Genomic DNA, 20,403 nt, shown 5'->3' on the forward strand with positions numbered 1-20,403 from the left:
AATATATTATGAAATAACACGTAACAATCATCCAACAAGTTGTAAGTTTCAATATTTTCATACAGGTGAAAGTGCTTTCATAGAAGCAAAAATGGAAGTGAAGAATGTCAAAATAAAACCAACTAGGAAGGGCTAAAAACATGAACCCCAACTGGAAATTCTCCTTTTCCAAATAAAATAACTCAATGTAGCTAGTTGCAAATTTAACTAACTTTTTCTAACTGCAATTACTTGAGTACACGTTTTTATATATATTTTATTATCAAATCTAGTACTGATCAAACTTTAAAGACCAACCAAATAGATGCAAATTGCAATACATCACCCATATATATTACACCACCTTTCCACCTTTTCGTTTTTTTCCCCATGATCTGTCTCTTTCTTCTTTAACCAAATAACTTCCTCTTCTATCAACATACCATGATAACTTTAAAAATAAAATATTTTCAGGTGAACTTGCAAATTTCAGTTTCCATCCACAAACTCAGGCAGGGGCAGATGTAGTTTATTACCGACGGGTTTAACTGAAGTCATAACTTTTTAGGCGGAGTAAAAAATTATATATATATAAAAATTCATTAAAATTGCCAAAAATCGTAAATATGAACACATAACTTTAAAAATATAATAGGTTCAACCACCTTTCCACCTTTAAAAATATAATAGGTTCAACCTAAGTTGCTCGGACTCGGGTGCGAGTGTCCGATACAGATGCTGATCTAGAGCTCAGATTCTTCATGATCTAAATTTAAAGATTCGGGGGTATGAATCCAGGTACGGATACGGGTGCGGGGATTCGGCTAAAAATAATTCAATTATTTAAAAATAGAGTTATAAAAATATGGCTAAATTATGAGACATTATGTGAAAAACTTACAAGGTATTCCGAGAAGGAAAAAATATTGAACAAGAGTAGAATTTTAGAAGGAGATAAAAGAAAAAGGACTGACATAGAAATTTATATATACAGGGTATTCTATTTTCTTCCATATCACCCTAACTTTTGATTTGTTTTAAAAAATTATTGTATCTGTCCCAAATTTCTCCGTTGATTTTGGTCAAAGCACCCAAAATCGGTTGACCAGATCCGACACGGATCCCACACCCATACCCACACCCACGTCGTGTCGACACGGGTGCGGCACTGAAAGTGAAGAGTCCTAGCAACTTAGGGTTCAACCACCTTTCCACCTTTTCGTTTTCTTTTTCCTTCTCTTTTTTTATTTTTCTTTTTTCCCCATAATTTGTCTCTTTCTACTTTAACCAAATAACTTCCTTCCTCTTCTATCAAATAACTTGCAAAATTTCAGTTTCCTTCCGCTTGGGAAGTCTTCTTAGCTCCTGCAAATTTGCTATTTTTAGTAAATTTCCTTATCTTCAACTCATCATAAACTCACTAACATATCACATCTCTTCCAATATTCTCTATAGAAATTAAATTACAAAATGTCTTTTACAAAAACAAGCTGTATTTCTGGGATCTTGTTCTTGTTCTTAGCTCTTGCATATGAAGCTACGGTTCCAAGAAATGCTAATGCAGGGTTTATAGCAGTTAATGATGCTCAGAGGTACAAAGTCTCTGAGGTTCTTAAAGATGCATTTGTCGCTGGTATTTCTGTTTGTCGTACGTGGGCTTTCAGTGATGCACACTACCAGAAATTTGGCCTATCGCAACGCTAATAAAACTGTTGCAATACATAAGAAAACCGTTGCAATATCCCTATTGTAACGGTTCTCGGTAGTCCCACCGGCTCGCGTGCCATAGGTCTATTGTAACGGTTTCGTGCAACAGTTATACAACCGTCGCCATATGTCTTATTCAAGTGGAACGGTTCAAAACCATTGCAATAGCATTTTAAGCAACGACTATTTGTGTCTATTGCAACGGTTTGAATACATATCGCAACAGTTGTGTAGCTATTGCAATAGTTATTTAGTGCTGCGCAACGATTTTTTTAAGGTTATTGCAACAATTAATGAAATTTATGGAAACTGTATAATAAAGTAAGATGAATTGATTACCTATATAATCATCAAAGGAAACTAGTATTAATCAACAAAATTATATTCCAAAATATCCAACTATTATTATTCACATATAAAAGTAAAATATACAATATTGTTTAACTATTTAAGAGTTTACAGAAGCTTGAACAAAGTTTCAAATAAATAAAAGATTCATAGAACATGCAAGAGTCTAGCACCGATCAACCAAATCTTAAGTATCTTTACTGCTTTTATCTTCTGCTTGTTTATTTGATCAACCTACAAAAGATGATAACTAAATATTAGAAAAGCTTGAGCAAATATAACTGTACAATTATAGACTCAGATAACAACTAAAAAGAAAATGTGATATAACAAATATTAGAAATTGGGATAAAAGGTTCATTATATTGTAACTGTTATATTTACAAGAGCCAAACCACTCTATTGCAATTTTTGATGGACATAGAACCACTATACTTAGAGAAGCTCAAGTACAATGAGTTAACTAACTTTTTTATTGTTACTATCAATTAACTATTTGTTTTGTTGTTATTATCAGTTAACTATTAAGCCACTCATTGACCAAAGTCTTCAGAATAGTTCTTAAAATGACCTCAATCTCCAACTTAAGAAACAACCGAAGTACCAAGTTCTAGCTTATAAAAAGGGCATTACACCAGAAAGACTGACCAATTATGAAGCATAAAAAATAATAGATCAAAAGAGCTTAACATTTTTGGATGATAAAGGTAGGTGATAATGGATAAAAGTTTTGGCACAGGGTACATAAAGCTCACTAGCTTCTAAAACATAATGAATTCTACAAATTGTAGATAGGGAAGAACTGATTCTTGGTTTTGCACTCACTTGTTTAACTATCATTTTTAATTTAAAAACTTTAAGGTGTTGTTATACAAGAGAGGGAAAATGAACTATCTTTATTCATAAATTGGTAGTTCTCTCGTTGTTTATTCTATGCCAACGTCTCAAAAAGACCTCTCCCACCACACAGCTCTTGGGGTAATTGAGTATTTTGACAATTCTTTTATTTGTAAGAACATGAACTTTTACTGAGTAAAAAATTAATATTAAGGTGCAACTGTCATAAAAGCCCGTCAAATTAACTTTTGTGAGTGACAGTCTTTTGACAAGTCTAACTCTTTCAATTGATTTTAGCATGCGACTTCTTAGAAATACTTCCCTCAGATTTTTCCCATGAAGTCCAAAGAGATTGTCCTATGAAAATGCAGTATTCCACTACAACTACTCATGAAGACATCATATATATGAATATAAATGTGCATATATCGAAAAGAGATGTTGAAAAGAACACACCATCACATATCAAAGTGGCAGCAAAAAATATTAAAGTTCTTACCTTATCAAAGGAAGAAGAGAACTATCACCATTACCAGCAGTTTTCAAGCAAGAGAATTACATCTATCTCTAACCCGAGTTTTGTCAAATCCCATTAACTGCAGCAAGGTGACAATCTTTCAGAGAAAATGAAGTTGACTTAATTACTAACAACACAAGTTCATTAAAAGATTTGCTTGAAGTGGGATTTCACATTACCATTTCCATACTTTCTCTATATCTGAAGTGAAAATTTTAGTATTCTTAAATCCTACCATACCAGTCACCTTTTCATATATGTGTGCTTATGCAAAATATTGCCATACTAAATAATATACAATCCAACAGAAGAGATTAAAAAATGAAGAAAAACTGCCCAAGTAAGTCAAATATGGCATTAAGTAATAGTATAACTGAGAAACTAATGGAGGAGCCAAAGGAAAATGTCCCACCACTACCACAGATGACATATCCAGCTTATGACAATATGAACAACATACCTTAGGTTTTTGTTGAATAAAGTATAGTGAACCATACCTTCAGTTGTAAAATTAAACTCTTTGATAGAAGCTGCTAAAAAATCCTCTTTCCAGTGTCTTCCCAGTTGCACTAGGAACAAATAATTTTTCTTTTGACTGATATTCACTTCCTCCTTCCCTTCATTTTCACTTCATTCTTTCTGTAATCAACCAAATCAGATACCAAAATAACAAATCAAATCCACAAATAGCAGTAGTACACTTTTCCCCTTAGCATATCTTGAAATAGGACTAAATAAAACTTAAGAGAAAAAATATACAGCATCCAAATTTCGTCTTCGGCAGATCTAATAATTAAAATCCACCAACTCAACTTTAATTTCTCAAACTAGAAACCCTACCAAATTAAACTCCCTTTTTCCAAATTAGAAATCATAATCACAAAATGTATCGGCATAATACAAAAGAAAAAGAGAAACAGAAGCACGAAATTTCTAAACAAGAATAACAGATTTATGAGAAAAAAGTTACCTCTTGTTCAAACTCCAAAATCCTCAATCTCAGTCATAGATGAGAGAAAGCAAGAACAACGAATAGAAGGAGATGGTGGAGGGGAAACCTATGCCAGAGGGGAAGTCTACGTCGTAGGTCGCCTTGCCTTCGCTGCAGCGTCGATGCTGGCTGTGTGAGAAGTGTTTTAGGGCAAGGGGTTTTAGCCTTTTAGGTGAATTAAGACTTAGAAAAACCAAAAAAGCTATTTAAAAAATAGGTCGTGGCTGTGTATTTTATTGATGACCCTTTTTGTGTGTGTGTGTGTGTGGGGGGGGGGGGGGGGTAAGAACCTTCTCGATAGCCCTTTTTTCGCATAACCGTTGCAACAAGGTCACCTACTGCCCCGGTTTCCAAAACCGTAGCCATAGGCTACTCTATTGCAACGGTTATTTTACTACTGCAACGCTTTGTTTCGAATTGTTCCTCCCATAAGGCTTATGCAACGACTACAACCGTCGCAATAGAGGTTCTGTTGCAACGGTCTTATAACCGTTGCTAGAAAACTGTTGCCATAGGCCAAATTTCTGGTAATGGAGGTCACAGAGCATTACAAGTATCACCTGGTGTTTATGATGAACGTGTTTTTCAGGTAAAGGTTTATGTTCTGTCCAATGACTGTATAAGAATTTATATTACCAAGATAAGTTAACATACAACAACATACATGTTGTTATATAATATATAATCTGATATGATAACCCGAAAAATATATATATAGAGTAATAATTCATTAATCGGGGACATGACTCTTGATAGGAAGGTATGGAGGTCGATGATTAAGGTAGTAGAGTAGGTCGATGATTCTGTTGGTAGTAGGTTTTTATGACTAACCGTTGTTTTATTTCATTGTTGATCACCTTGCTATCTTGTTGTTTTTATTTTGCTTTTATATGGCTTTTTGGTACTGTCCCTTCTTATCTATGTTTTCATTAATGTAGTGCTTATGTTTTCCTGAGCCGAGAGTCTATTGGAAACAACCTCTCTATCCTCACAAGGTAGGGGTAAGATCTGCGTACACACTACCCTCCCAGATCCCACGGTGTGAGATAATACTGGAAATGTTATTGATGTTGTTGTAATTCATTAAGTTAGGCTATGATAATGTAAGAATCCTTTGTCATCGCCACATGTGTATACCTTAAATTCCGTGATTAGATATTTTTTTGTTTAATTATTTAAGCAATATGAAGTGTGTCATTAGTTAATTAGACACTTTTTTTTAATTGTTTCTAATTTAGGGTTATTATTGTGTATTTTCTGGATTTAGGGTTTGGATTTTGTGATCTCGGAAGCTAAAAAATATGGTGTTCGCTTAATCTTGAGCTTTGTAAACAACTGGAATGACTTTGGAGGGAAAACTCAATATGTTTAGTGGGTGCGAAATGCAGGGACTCAGATCAATAGTGACGATGATTTCTATACTCATCCTACACTCAAAGATTATTATAAGAACCACATTAAGGTATTGATAGCAATACATGGAACTTTTTTCACTTAAATAACAACTTTTTGATATTTATGCAATCTAATTCTTAATCTGCATAATATCTTCATTATTAAGTAAATTTGAAGAAGCTAGTTTAGTGGTTAATAAAATTATGTTTTTGTGAAATTACTACAGAAAGTAATTACGAGGTTCAATACCATTACTAGGGTTTCTTACAGAGATGATCCAACAATTATGGCGTGGGAACTCATTAATGAGCCACGTGACCAAGCTGATTATTCTGGAAAAACTGTTAATGTGAGTCTCAAGTAATGACTTTTAATTAATTCCAAATTAGTTAAAGTTTAAAAATATCAATGACTGACTTTTTGCTGTGAAATTTTGATTTTTTACTGATATTACTCTAGGTTTGGGTTCAAGAAATGGCAAGTTTTGTGAAGTTACTAGACAACAAACACTTGTTGGAGGTAGGAATGGAGGTATTTTACGGCGATTCAATTCCTGAAAGGAAACAAGTTAATCCTGATTATCAAGTTGGAACAGATTTCATTAGTAACCATCTTATCAATGAGATTGATTTTGCCACTATCCGCGCTTACACTGACCAATGGTATATTAACATATTTTCTCCACTCAAAAATTCATATACTTCCGTTATATTATAATATATATATACTATGAAAAGGAAAGAACTCTAAACTACAGGGAAAAAAAGAGAATTGAATCCTTTATCTTATCTTACTAGTTAGACAAGTTATAAAGAGACTACGAAATAATGCACATGCTATCTAGTGATCACGTGGACTTGGCAAATATTTTTGCTTATAGGAAAATATTTAAATCTTTGGATCTAATTAAGTTATATATGTTAGCAATATAAATATATTGTACACGATTAGTATAGTTTAACCTATTAGCAGTTATCATTTTATCAAGTTACCAAAACTAAATATAGAGATTTACCTATATAATTATCTTATAAGTGACCTACTTGTGTACATATTTATTATACTGTCAGTAAATAAAACGTTTTTACATTTACAGGGTATCCGGACAGAGCGATGATACCCAATTGGCATGGATGCAAAGATGGATTACAAGCCATTGGCAAGATGCAAGAAACATACTAAAGAAACCTCTAGTTCTAGCTGAATTTGGAAAGTCTAGCAGAGGTCAAGGATACAATCTTAGTTCAAGAGACACATTTATGAGTAGTGTATATAGAAATGTCTATGATTTGGCAAAAAGAAGGTGGAACAATGGCAGGAAGCTTAGTATGGCAACTTATGGCACAAGGAATGGAGAATTATGATGATGGTTATTGTATAGTTTTGGGACAAAATTCTTCAACTTCAAGAATAATTTCAGGTTAATCGTAGTCCATAACGTCGTTAGCTCATCTAGTTCATTGACTGAAGGCATGAAGATTATCAATAATTATTTTTATGATTTTAAAATTAATCAATTTATGATAGGATTTGACATCCTAAAGATTAAATATTGAGTTCATGGTAATAGTGCACCCATCTTCTTGATATGCTGCGTATACCGCAAGTGAGCAAAACTCAAATTGCAATGCAAACACTCGTGGGTCGTTTGGTTTAAAGACATGGATTAATAGTGAAGAGAATAATTAATAATGCAGGAATTGCGGTGGAGAGATTATTTTTTATCGAGCGTTTGATCTTTATATTGAAAACCGAATATATAGAGTAATTTATAAAATATAAGTTTATTGAAGATTGTTTAATTTTTGTGGCAGAATTTCAAACAGGGTACTGTCACAAACTCGTTTTAGAATATGAAAAAGGTAAGTATTTAACATATATGCGAAATGAAATCGGTGGGCATGAAGTCTACGATACACTATCCTGGAAATATTTTGACTATGATGTATTTACAAATTAGAGTCAGCTCATGAGTAAACAAATATACCAAGTCCTGGCTAGCGGTGTTAATGGATATTTGAAACCGACTAAATTGACTGAACCGTACCGTATCGAATCGAATTTTAGGTTTCTTTTAATAAAATCGTATGTTTTTATATAAATCTATAATCATACCGATAATTAGGATAGACTTTTTATTTTATGAAAATAAACCGAAAAAATACCGAATTGTACCGAATAAATCTACATGTGAAAAATATATTTATATATTAATTTTAAAAATAATAAAGCATTAAATTTTTCTATGGGTCTTGGAATTATGAAACCAGTTACAAGCCAACAAGTAATTAAACTCAAAATCCTAATTCCCAAACTTATTATGATACTCCTATTGAAACTAAATTATTTCAAGCATATCACTATCAAGCTAAGACACAAGGTAGTGTAGCGATTATGAGTAGCAAACTACAATGTATTGAATATGTTTCCTTTCGTATGATTTAGATTTATCTTTTTGAATATTCAATCTTCTATAGACTTTATTCTTGAGTCTCAGTTCCAGCTAGGTTAACGTCTTTCCACTCGTGTGATTTATATTTTCTTTGTATTAATTTGCTTAGTTTCTTTTACGCTGCTGTAGAATAGTTGATCGATCTATACTCCAGCCATCTTTCATAATAGATACCGAACCGTATCGATACCGAAGAGAAACCTATATGATTGAGACGGTTTTGAAAAGTCTAATTTTAGTTATACATAATAGAATAACCGAAAAATTGGCGTGATACTAATTTTAGAAAATAACCGGCCGAACCGAACCAAACCATTGACACCACTAGTACTAGCTATACAGTGTTCAAGAAATTTACATCAATGTTTTACACCAAACCATACTAGTTAATCTCTGAATAAATGATATATTGAGGTAACCAGCGTATACATCAATTGATCTTAGTGATCAAAGTATGTGTCAAAACCACAGGGACTAAGTGAAGCCTTATTTGCCTAAGTCTTGGAGTTACCAAGTACATATTCGGTGGAATAGTCGGATTGCACGTAAGTTTAGGAAACTATAATTATAAAAAATAAAAACTAGTTTTGGCTAGACCTGGTTAAGTTTGGGCTTATTTTAGATATTTTCGTAAGATTCTCTTATTTTAAATATAATATTTTTTTTAATTGTTATTTAAATTTTATTATATTATATTTATAAATATGTTGTTACGTAACGATGAAAAATGTGACTTTATATAAGGACCGATTTAATGTGGTTGCATTGTTACCTTATTTTTTCTCTCATCTTTCTTATTTTTAAATAATCATATTTATTCTGTATCCTACCTTTAATCTATATATCTATATAATTGAGGGGGAAAGAGTGTTGATGTGGCACTTCTCAAAAGTTAGGAATTCCATTTATCTTTTCCCACTTTTTTTGGATTATTCTCTTATTTTAGCCGTTTACCTCATTGGTAAACCATTTAGCCAAACGTTTCATTGAAACGTCACTCACTTATTGAGTCACAATTAAAGCACCGTTTCAAATCTTCCTTCTACCTTTTCAATTATACGTTTGCTTTCCCTAAGAAAGCCAAAAAATCTTGATTTCCTTTTCTTCCCATTAATCTACTTAATTACGCTTCTTTTATTTTCTTCTTTCTCACACACAGTTTCACATACATTTACATTTGTATATTAGAAAATACAGATGCATTACATAGCATCAGTGGAAGAAGGATCGAAGAAACAGAGCACAAGAAGAGTTAGTAAAGGTTGTTTGATGAATTAATTATAATGGAGTCTTTTTTTTAATGATACAATTCAGGAGATGATTTGTAGGAAAAACATGAAGACCGGCAAGAACAAGATTTTTGGTAAATAGTATTACAAGTAACCTTTTTTATTTTCTTCATGTTAAATATTAGATTTTATTGCGTATAGATAAATTTTGTGATACCATAATTAACGTAAAAGAATTAAAGTAAACTCTTTTATAAGTATTCTCACATTTTCTAATTATTATATTATCCCTCAAATATTTTCTTTTATTCTATTTAGATTACTACAACTGAGCAATATTAATGTGATTATATGAAGTTGTCATGATTTACTATTTACATGGTAACATCATAAGTTTGAACTGTTTTGTTACATATTTTTTAAAGTCTGTATTAATAATGTGAAAGGATAAATAATTTTGAAGTGTTAGTGGAGCAGAAAGAAACAAGAACTCTAAAAGAATTCGACTAGATACTTTTTCCTCCATGCTTATATGTGAAACAAAAAATATTATCTTGAAACAAAAGAAGCAATTTTGAATGTTTTCTCAGAGAAATAGGAGAAAATAAAACTTTTATAGGCATGAAGAGGGTGAAGGGATGGGCCAAAGCTTCTGTCTTTTTCAGTAACAGTAGAAAAGAGGAGAGAAAAAGGAATTAGCCGTAGGAAAAGAAAGAAAAAGAATAAAAAATGATAAACGATACAAGAGATAGTATTATTTTTGCTCGGATGAGAACCTTATTAATTTAGGGGATGAATAATATCATTATTTCTTTGTGCCTTTTTTTTACTAATAATTTCTTTTTTATTATTTTCTTTGTCATATTTTCCTGTTTTATTCTTCGTATGCAATTTTTTCCTTGTACATTTTAATTTTTCTTCATATGCTTTTGCATATTGTATTTTGTGTGTTTCGAAAAAGTTTTAGATCAATAAGCAATTTCATAAAATAAATGCTTGAAGTAATTCTATATTTATTTTGGTACGAGAACACATATTATCTTACAATAGATTGACTTTATACATTTTCTTTGTCCCTTCATATTTGTTCCATCCCTTTATCATATATAATTATTATTTTTTGAATTATTTTAGAAAAATTTTCACCCGATCTATTATTGTCATGTAAACTACTACATCATTTTCATGATAGACAGACATAACACCAAGTAAAACACATCTATAGAAGTTAGAAAGTAAGTAAGAAAGTGTAAAATTTTATTATTTCTATTTTATGATTTCACCTATACATATTATAATAACTATCTAATGAAATTTTTTAAGTTTCTTTACTATTTCTTGTGTATTTTAATGGATTTAAAATATATACTCCCTCCGTTTCAATTTATGTGAACCTGTTTGACTGAGCATGGAGTTTAAGAAAAAATTAAGACTTGGAATTTATGGTCCTAAACAAGCCAAAAATGGGCCCAGAATATTTGTGTGGTTATAAAAGCTTATCATTAAGGGTACAATTGTAAGTTTAAGCTAAATTATTATCAAATTTAGAAATGGGTCATTCTTTTTTTAACGGACCAAAAAAAAATAGGTTCACATAAACTGAAAAAGAGGGAGTGGTATGTTTGAAAAAGAGGGAGTAGTATGTTTTGCGGTTTGAAGATTGGAAATGATTATATAATATAGTGCTTTGAATATTTTTTCATAGTCTGCTAGAATTTGCTTTTTAGTAAGTTTGATTATGTCGGTACAATATATACTATTAAATATAGTAGAATTATTAATATATATAAGTGCGTGGATACTTTGAAAGCTAAAAGTAGATGTTTGCGGTACTAAAAGTTATGTTGGATACTTTGAAACAAATGCTTCAAAAAGACACTGCTAATAGGTCTTTATTTTAATAAGGTATATATCTCTTTAATATCGGGTTAAGAAGGTGCTAAGCAAGTACTCTTGCTCCTTTTTCCTAAATGTACCTTTCTTTTTTTAGAAAATTTATTTTTGTAAATACATATAGATATGAAATTTTTATGTCTTATATATCAACTATATTTATAAGGTAACATTTGGCAAATTTATTGATATCTTTTATAACGAAGCACGGTATATTCACTACTAAATATAAAATTTTAAGTCACTATCAAAACAAATTTTATATTTAGAATAACTGTACAATATACCAGTTGTAAAACGGAATAGGAATTATTCAGTGCAGCTTTAATCAAAACGCGTTCCATTACCATTAGATTCGTAGACAGTGACTGACGATTCTTTCATCTTCTTTGCACTTGCTTTAGTCTCTATATATTTATTCTTCTTAAAAACCCATTTACAGAAAACCCAAAATTAGTGCAAAAATTGACAATTAATGGCAACTCTAGGAGGAATTCGTGAGGCAGGAGGATCTGAGAACAGCCTTGAGATCAATGATCTTGCTCGCTTTGCTGTTGATGAACACAACAAGAAACAGGTCCCTCTTTTTTGCTTTTCCTTATTCTGTTATATTTTGTGGTTATATTTCCTATTTGTGAATTTGTTGGAGCTAGGGCTGTCAAATTTGGCAAAAGCCCAAATGACCCGCTGTGAAAATAGCACGAGCTAGCCAATTTTCGGACTGGTAATTGAAAAATAGTCCGCGTTTGCCAAGTCATTGGAAAATAGTCACTATTCCTGCCTATTATGCTGTTTTTGTTCCAGCATAATATACTGGAGATTGGAGCACGTGTGCATCAACTTCCGTCATATTATGCTGGACCATTATATTATGCTGGAACTCCAGTATATTATATTGGAACAACAATATATTATGCTGGAATATTTTTTGGATTTTGAACAGTGTTTTCGTTCAGATTTATCTTTACATGAAAAGTGGCTAAATTTCGATTACTTTTGAAACTGTGGCTATCTTTTAATTATCAATAGTAAATCTGGCTATTTTTGAATTTCACCCCAACCCGCTCAAGGTTGGACTGATTATTTATTGAACTCAGTTCATCTTAGCCCAAATCATCTCAACCCATTTAAAGTTGGGTTGATTTTTAACCCCAATTAATACATGAGTAACTTTGACCCAAAATATCTTAGAAATATTCAATTCATAAGAAAACAATGCATCTTAATTAAAGCTTTGGTAAGAGTTGGATGGGTAGGGCTATGACCTAAATTTTAGCCCTTCTTGACCCAACCCAAGTAACATTTGAGCAGGTCATTAACTCCAACCATTTTAACCGCCCAAAATCGATTCAATCCGCCCATTTGACACCCCTAATTGGAGCTGAACTTTGTTTTTATCCCCTGATTGTGGAATTGATTTTGTTTGTTCCTCTTATATTTACATAGGGTTGCAATGTGTTTGTCAAATATTCCCATGTTCAAATGTTTCTTTTACCTGTGTTATTTTACTTTTTAAAACAAAAGAAACTGTTATATAAAAATGAGTTTGTTGTACTCACTGTCACTGTAAGCCTTCTTAAAATGTGTGATTTGATAGGTTACTTGCTACAACATGTAAATATGACTTGATAGTGTAAAAAATTTTTTAAACTGAAGTTGTATGTAACTTAAACAAAATTAAAAAAAAAATCAAGTTATTAATCCACTATGTCTCAATTTTCTTTAAAAGGGAGATTTGATTTTGTAGTTCATTACAAATGTTATTTTTAGTTATATGATCCTTGAAGATCAGCAAAAATAACAACGGAGATCTTTACATAAAACACAAGAGATCATAGTTGGAGCAATTTCTTCTATAAAAATCTTAAGTGGGTGCAGCCGTACGAGAGATCATTTTCTCTAAATTAGGTGAACTCAACTTACTGCAATCCTCCTTCTCAATGGCGGATACCTTATTACAAGCGGTATCATCGAACATGACAATGCTTCATCGAAAGATGTCAATGAATATGTGTAGATTAATTTTTTTTTAAAAGAAAATAATATGTATAGATACAATATGCTAATGCAAAGTAACATCTTTCTGGAATAGGAAGTAAAGCCTCAAAATCTCCACAATCCCAGATCTAAACTCATGTACAAGCCGAATTGTGATAATGTACTGATAACAGAATATCCTCCAAGCACCTACATTGTTAGTTGAAGTTTTAAGCTAGGTGCCAACTATGATAAGTGGCTATCTAGTGGTTACACCAAAAACTTGTATGAACAAGTGGTTTGACCATTTAGCACAAATATTTAATGCCTGACCTGCTTATGAATAGTTTTAAGGCTACTAAGCTAAGAGCTGGGTAAGTAGAGAAGGGTAGATGGGTGGATCCATTGCCGAACCTAGCGCCATCAGCACTCAGGGAATTTCTCGGTTATCAAAAAGATATTTTCTTGATCCAAAATTATGTGACACTATTTGTCTTTCAGGAGTTAATTTGATCAGTTTGCCTCAAACAAGCGATAAACTTATTAATCTTTTCAAATGTAAATGTTGTAGATATATTCTGAAACAACATCATTTATAGTAATGATTTAGACCTTTAGTCATTAGCTTCATAGGTAATGATTTAAAGAAAATTTCAGTCGGAGTTTCATCTTTTTGAATCTTGAATGTTGAATTGCATCTCATAGTTTTGGAACAAAGTGAGTACTAGCTTATAAGTTGCTAAACTAATTGAGATAAGCTTGTACAAATGTTCAAACTTCTATCTTGTTTAAGTTCATTTTTCATTAGGATGCGGTAGTTTAGATAGTGCTTTTTCATGGTGGGAATGAGAGCCAAGAGAAGAGAAGAGAAGAGCTGCATTCTTCCAAACAGAAATAACAAAATAAGTATTTTAGTCTTTTTGATGCACATATTTATGTTTTTTTACCACTTTAGTAAGTCTAAAAAATAAGGGAGCCCAGTGCACTAAGCTCCCGCTATGCGCGGGGTCCGGGGAAGGGCCGGACCACAAGGGTCTATTGTATACGCAACCTTACCCTGCATTTCTGCAAGAGGCTGTTTCCACGGTCGAACCCTTGATCTCATGGTCACATGGCAACTTTACCAGTTACGCCAAGGTTCCCCTTCCACTTTAGTAAGTCTGAATTGCATAAATCTTTGCTAGTGTCTCTGTGATTAAGCATGTACAGGGACAGCCTTTATCTTCTTTGCACTTCGTTACGACAGAGATTGATTGCTTCAGCACTCATGGATCACTATTCTTGCTTTTTGAACAATGTTCTATATCAGAATGCTCTTTTGGAGTTCGGGAAGGTTGTGAATGTGAAGGAACAAGTGGTTGCTGGAACCATGTACTACATAACACTGGAAGCAACTGAAGGTGGTAAGAAGAAAGCATACGAAGCCAAGGTCTGGGTGAAGCCGTGGCAGAACTTCAAGCAAGTTGAAGACTTCAAGCTTATTGGGGATGCCACTAGTGCTTAACAACTGCTAAATGAATGCCTCTTATGTTTGTGAAAATAAAGGTAACATATTTTAGCTTGCCAATATTTGAATATCGTAAAGTAAGCTTTTAACTATGCCGTAGTGTTAAGTTACAGGGATCTGTAACTTTACAATGTTCCATATTTCATATTATATGGTCCTCCATATGATAGTTCTATGCTATATCTTGTATATGTACTGCTTTTCTGTTGCTAATATATATCTGAGAAGCATAAGCAATTGCCATTTTTCCTGAGCTTTGCGTGTAGGTCAACAACCAGCATAAAAATAGTTATAATGAATCTTCATATTAATGAATGCATTCAGGTCCCTACTAAAAGTTTCAACGAACATGGATAATTGTTTCTTCAAGCTGTTTGCTTTGCTTTGGTGCAGTATACTCGACATTTGGTTTCTAAATGCTTTCCAATAGGATGGGGAGCCTTGGAGCAACGGTAAAGTTGTCTCCGTGTCACCTATAGGTCACGGGTTCGAGCCGTGGAAGCAGCCACTAATGCTTGCATTAGGGTAGGCTGTCTACTACACACCCCTTGGGGTGCGACCCTTCCCCGGACCTTGTATAAATGCGAGATGCGTTGTGCACCTGGTTGCCGCTAGCACTTGGTGTTGGTAATGCTTGTTTCTACTATTTCTTTCTTCCTTCCTGAGCTGAGTATTTATTGGAAACAGCCTCTCTACCCTCCCACGGTAGGGGTAAGGTCTGCGTACACACTACCCTCCCCAGACCCCACTTATGGGACACTACTGGGTGGTTGTTGTTGTTGTTTGTTGTTGTTGTTTGTTGTACAGATTGAGGATCTGTAATCGTCATGAGTTGTTGGTTGGGCTGGATGGATCGAAATTTTCATAATTCATTCTTTTTCTTATGTTGGCGTGAAGATGTAGATATACTTCTTTTGTGCTTATTATCCTGACATGGCAGGTTTTAGACATTTAGTACAACAAACTACAGAAATGCTAAAAACTCATTTGTAGCACAGTTGATTTTGTCACAGTTTCATTCTCAGGTTTTTCTGGCTATATGAAATGTTTATTCTTCCACCTCCGTGCCATCCATGAACGCGAGAATTAGAGCGGGGGAATGAAAACATATAATTAAAGACGTTTCCTGTTGCGAGTTTGGTAGCATATTGTTACAGTCTCGATACTGTTGAATAGTTTACAATGTTTTTCTCCAGTCAAAAAAATAAAGTTGATTTGGCAGTGCCGTAATTTTATTGTGGTCATCAATATGGAGTTCTTGAATTGGTCGATAGTAGGCAGCTATATTGCATGGACTCTTCAAAATGTTGCCTCACCTGTGTCGGATCCTCCAAAAATACACTACTTTTGAAGGATCCGACACGCACCCGGAGAAATTTTCAGAGGGTCCGAGCAACATAGGTAGGCAGAGATCATTCTGCTAAAAATTATCCTATAAATCTCTCCGAGGGAGGAGCTACAACATGCGAAGGGTGGTCAACTGACCATCTTTCACTTTTGCTGGAAAATTATAATGTATATATAGGTCAAATATGAACATTCTTAATGAAATTTTTGGCTTTGCCACTAGTGCTAACAAGTAGTGGTATTGTGATGTTGATGATATGTTGAGAGAATTAGGTAGAGGAAAGGCTCTTTGTTGCTACACAAGAAATACAGAGTATGACATGCCATGGAGTAGTATAATATTAGATTAGTAAAGAACAAGGAAAAGGAAAAAATACTTATTGTTATGCAAGAATTGAAGTATAAAGTTTTAAATTCTTAAAAAAATATGGATCGTCAAGAAAAAGAAAATGGTACACAAGCTATGTAGATGAGCCTCCATCCTTTAACTTCCAATAACTATAGAATCCAGCAATAACATTCGACGAACAACCAAAGGCGGATCTAGAATTTGAAGTTTATTGGTTCCTGCAGTGATCTCAAGTTAATATACAACAATAACTGGGATAAGAGTCAAATATTTATAGATAGTTTAGAATTTCTTAGTACATGAGTATATAGAGTCTGAGCAAAAGCTACTGGGTTCACGTGAACCCGTAACTTTCATGCTACATCCGCCTACGTCGAACAACTACTGATATGGTCAAATGCTACTGAACTTTATAACTTTTTTCTTTCAAAACGAATATGAAATTAAAATACCTGATGTCATGTCGTAAGGTCGTTCGATAACATGAAGAAAGCTTCTGTTTGATCTTTTTCAATGCTGCTACAACATTAGTCATGTTCATCCTTTCAGCTGCAATATTAGCTGTGCAATTCATGGCTAACTCCATGATTGCTGATACACATTGCAGCTTTTGACTTAAGTTTTCTTCATCTAGTGTTAGTAAGTTGGCATCTATGATTTTATTCAGCTCATCAGGAAGCGAATTATGCACGAAACTTCTCAAATTCAAATCTCCGAACATTTCATCATTAGGTTTCTTCTTTGTAAAGGTTTCCAGCAACATGATACCATAACTATAAACATCAGACCTCTTGGATACAATGCCTTCCAAACCATACTCTAACAAAGAAAAGAAAAATATGTCAGCAAGTAAACTTATAACGCGTTAATCAATTACATTTTATTATCGTATCTCTTTTTGACTATGCTGTGAATTTGTTTTTCCTGAGCCGAGTGTCTATTGGAAAGTACCAGTGGCGTAGCCACATGTATTGAAGGGTGGTCAACCGAACACCCTTCATCGAAAAATTATACTGTATATACAACAACAACATCAACAACATCAACAACAATAACAACAACATCATCATCAACAACAACAACAACAACAACAACAACAACAACAACATACTTAGTGTAGTCCCACAAGTGGGGTCTGAGGAGGGTAGAATGTGCACACACCTTACCCCTTCCTTTAAGAAGGCAGAGAGACTGTTTCCGGTAGACCCTCAGCTCAAGAAGGAAAAAGGGGTGGGGCAATAACAAACAAACCAATCTGACAACCAAAGCAAAAACTGTATATATAGAAACATATATTTTGTATATAGGTCAAAAATTATTTTTTGTGTATATTAACTTTTGAACACCCTTTGCGAAATTCCTGGCTTCACCACTGTCGGAAACAATCTCTCTACCTGCACAAGGTAGGGGTAAGACTCAAACCCCACTTTTGGGATTACACTGCGTATGTTGTTGTTGTTGTTGCGTTAATCAATTACATTGTTACAAAGTTAAATAAAGAATTCACCTGGAGCAATGTAACCAATAGTGGCAAAGGTTGTAGTGTGAGCAATAGATTCTTCCTTAGTCAAAAGTTTAGCAATGCCAAAGTCAGTTAGGTGTCCCACCATGTCATTGTCAAGTAACACATTGCTAGGCTTCAGATCACAGTGAATAACCGGTACTGAGTAACCATGATGGAGATATTCTAGAGCAGATGCAACATCAACCATGATATTCAATCTCTGCATTATATTTAAACAATAATCTCGCGAATGTAGCAACTTGTCTAAGCTCTCATTTGGCATGTACTCAAGTATCAGTGCTTTAAAATCCAAGTTACAACAACTGCTTATGATTTTGGTGAGATTTCTGTGGCGAAGAGTCCGCAAGATTTCACATTCTCTGTCAAAAGTTTGAAATGTACCTTCCATCTGCACATTAAAAACTTTAACAGCTACTATCATCCCATCTGCCAATGTCCCTTTGTAAACAGAACCAAAACTTCCACTACCTATCAAGTTATTTCCATCAAATCCCTGAGTTGCTCTTTGAAGTTCATAGTAAGAAATTCTTTGTGGCGCTATCTCAGGCGACCACTCATCTTCAGCATTGACTGTTTTAACCCGACGTCTCATCAATATGAAAACTATTGATGAAACAACCCCTATTACAAAGATAACCAAAGAGGCAACTAAAATCCATATCAATCTTCTTTTCTTTGAATTAGAAGGACAAGCTGGGACATGCTTTTGAGGGTTACCACATAATCCTTCATTCGACATGAAAGATTGGAAAGGAAGATGGACAAAAGGTCCTCCACTCGGAATTTCCCCGTGTAACCTATTGAATGATACATTAAAGGAGTGTAGTTGCTGAAGTGCCTCTAATGACTTTGGAATCACACCAGACATATTGTTATATGAAAGATCCAACGCTTCCAAACTTACGAGTTTCCTAAATGTTTCAGGTATTGATCCTTCAATTCTGTTATGAGCCAAAGATAGTTGAGTCACCTTCAGTAGACTTCCTAATGTATTAGGTATGTTACCAGATAATTGATTCCAAGAAAGATCTAGAAGTATTGCAGCCTTGAGATTTCCAAATTGTGGTGGTAGAGAGCCATTGAAGAAATTAGAGGACAAGTTCAACTTCAAGATGTCTTTGAGATTCCATAGACTTAAAGGTATGTTAGCAGTGAGGTTATTTGAATCAAGATAAACCTCCCTTAGGGAAGTCAAATCCCCTAAACATGTAGGAATACTTCCCCTCATTTGATTTTGTGAAAGTTTTAGAAAAAACAAGCTAGATAGCTCACACAAACCATTTGGAAAAGGACCACTTATTCTATTTACACCAAGTGAAAGTTGTTGAAGGTTTGTCAAAGAACTTATCGTCGTCGGGACAATGCCAGTAAAGTCATTGTCTTCTAGCTCCAAAGAAGATAAATTTATCAAATTTCCAATTTCATTTGGAATATGGCCCTTGAGGTTACAACCTATCGCCGAAAACCACTGAAGAGAAAGATTGCCAATAGACTTTGGAAGCACTGCATTTAGGGGATTGAAAGATAACCTCAAATCTACTAAGTTTATCAAAGGAGTAATAAAGCTCAGTGTTGAAGTTTCACCAATAAAGGAGTTGCTTTGTAAGTGGAGAACTTCAAGAAGTCTTAAGTTTACTAGAGATTTAGGAATAGAACCTGTAAGTTCATTTCCACCTAGTTCAAGAACTGTAAGCTTAGACAAATTTGAGATGGAACTTGGTAATATACCATTAATATTGTTTTCACCTAGAAATATTCCTTCAATATTAGGTAAACCATGGCCTATAGTGGAAGGAAGATGACCTGAAAAGTGGTTATCTGATAGTGAAATAGATACAAGAGTAGAGATATTGAAGATACCAATAGGGATAGAACCACTAAAGTTATTCAAATACAATGAAAGGTCCACCAACTCTTGAAGGTTACCAAGTTCATCTGGAATTACACCTGCAAAAAGTAAAGGTGAAAGAAAAGAACTGTCATATTTTTTCAGAGTATTCGTGTGACTGATAGGTTACGAGTTCGAGCCGTGGAAGCAACTATTAATGCTTGCATTAGGATAGGCTGTCTACGTTACACCCATTGGGGTGCGACCCTTCCCCGTACCCTGCGTGAATGCGAGATGCTTTGTGTACCAAACTCCCTTTTTTTATAAATAAATATAAAACTGAACTGTAAAATTATGTGGATTGGATTTTTTATCGATACCTGTTAGGAAATTATTTCCAAGATCAAGTGTGGTAAGCATAGTCAAATTTCCAACGTCTCTTGGTAAAGGTCCTTCAAGCATGTTACCACTCATAAATAAAAATTCAAGTGATGAAATGTTGAATATGGTTAAAGGGATCGA

At 33.7% G+C, this 20,403-nt stretch overlaps 2 protein-coding genes, 1 long non-coding RNA gene and 1 pseudogene across 3 annotated transcripts; 2 read left to right on the forward strand and 2 right to left on the reverse strand.

The window, feature by feature from the left end:
• The first annotated feature begins 1,397 nt into the window (after nucleotides 1–1,397).
• On the forward strand, nucleotides 1,398–7,238 carry LOC104103143 (mannan endo-1,4-beta-mannosidase 1-like; annotated as a pseudogene).
• On the reverse strand, nucleotides 2,053–4,564 carry LOC104103144 (uncharacterized). Its single transcript, XR_011409095.1, has 3 exons — nucleotides 4,359–4,564; nucleotides 3,371–4,027; nucleotides 2,053–2,268 (listed from the first exon to the last, which is right to left on the reverse strand). It is a non-coding gene; the product is annotated as an uncharacterized lncRNA (long non-coding RNA).
• Nucleotides 7,239–11,565: 4,327 nt separating the features above from the next.
• On the forward strand, nucleotides 11,566–15,085 carry LOC104103141 (cysteine proteinase inhibitor A-like). Its single transcript, XM_009611025.4, has 2 exons — nucleotides 11,566–11,925; nucleotides 14,635–15,085. Exons 1-2 carry the CDS (start codon nucleotides 11,824–11,826, stop codon nucleotides 14,827–14,829), a joined length of 297 nt encoding a protein of 98 aa, XP_009609320.1. The 5' UTR covers nucleotides 11,566–11,823; the 3' UTR covers nucleotides 14,830–15,085.
• Nucleotides 15,086–16,500: 1,415 nt separating this feature from the next.
• Nucleotides 16,501–19,784, reverse strand: LOC104103142 (probable LRR receptor-like serine/threonine-protein kinase At3g47570). Its single transcript, XM_070175276.1, has 4 exons — nucleotides 19,754–19,784; nucleotides 18,036–19,709; nucleotides 16,981–17,347; nucleotides 16,501–16,746 (listed from the first exon to the last, which is right to left on the reverse strand). Exons 1-4 carry the CDS (start codon nucleotides 19,782–19,784, stop codon nucleotides 16,737–16,739), a joined length of 2,082 nt encoding a protein of 693 aa, XP_070031377.1. The 3' UTR covers nucleotides 16,501–16,736.
• Nucleotides 19,785–20,403: the final 619 nt, after the last annotated feature.

Source organism: Nicotiana tomentosiformis, chromosome 1, assembly GCF_000390325.3.
Source record: "Nicotiana tomentosiformis chromosome 1, ASM39032v3, whole genome shotgun sequence".
In the NCBI taxonomy this organism is placed as follows: domain Eukaryota; kingdom Viridiplantae; phylum Streptophyta; class Magnoliopsida; order Solanales; family Solanaceae; genus Nicotiana; species Nicotiana tomentosiformis.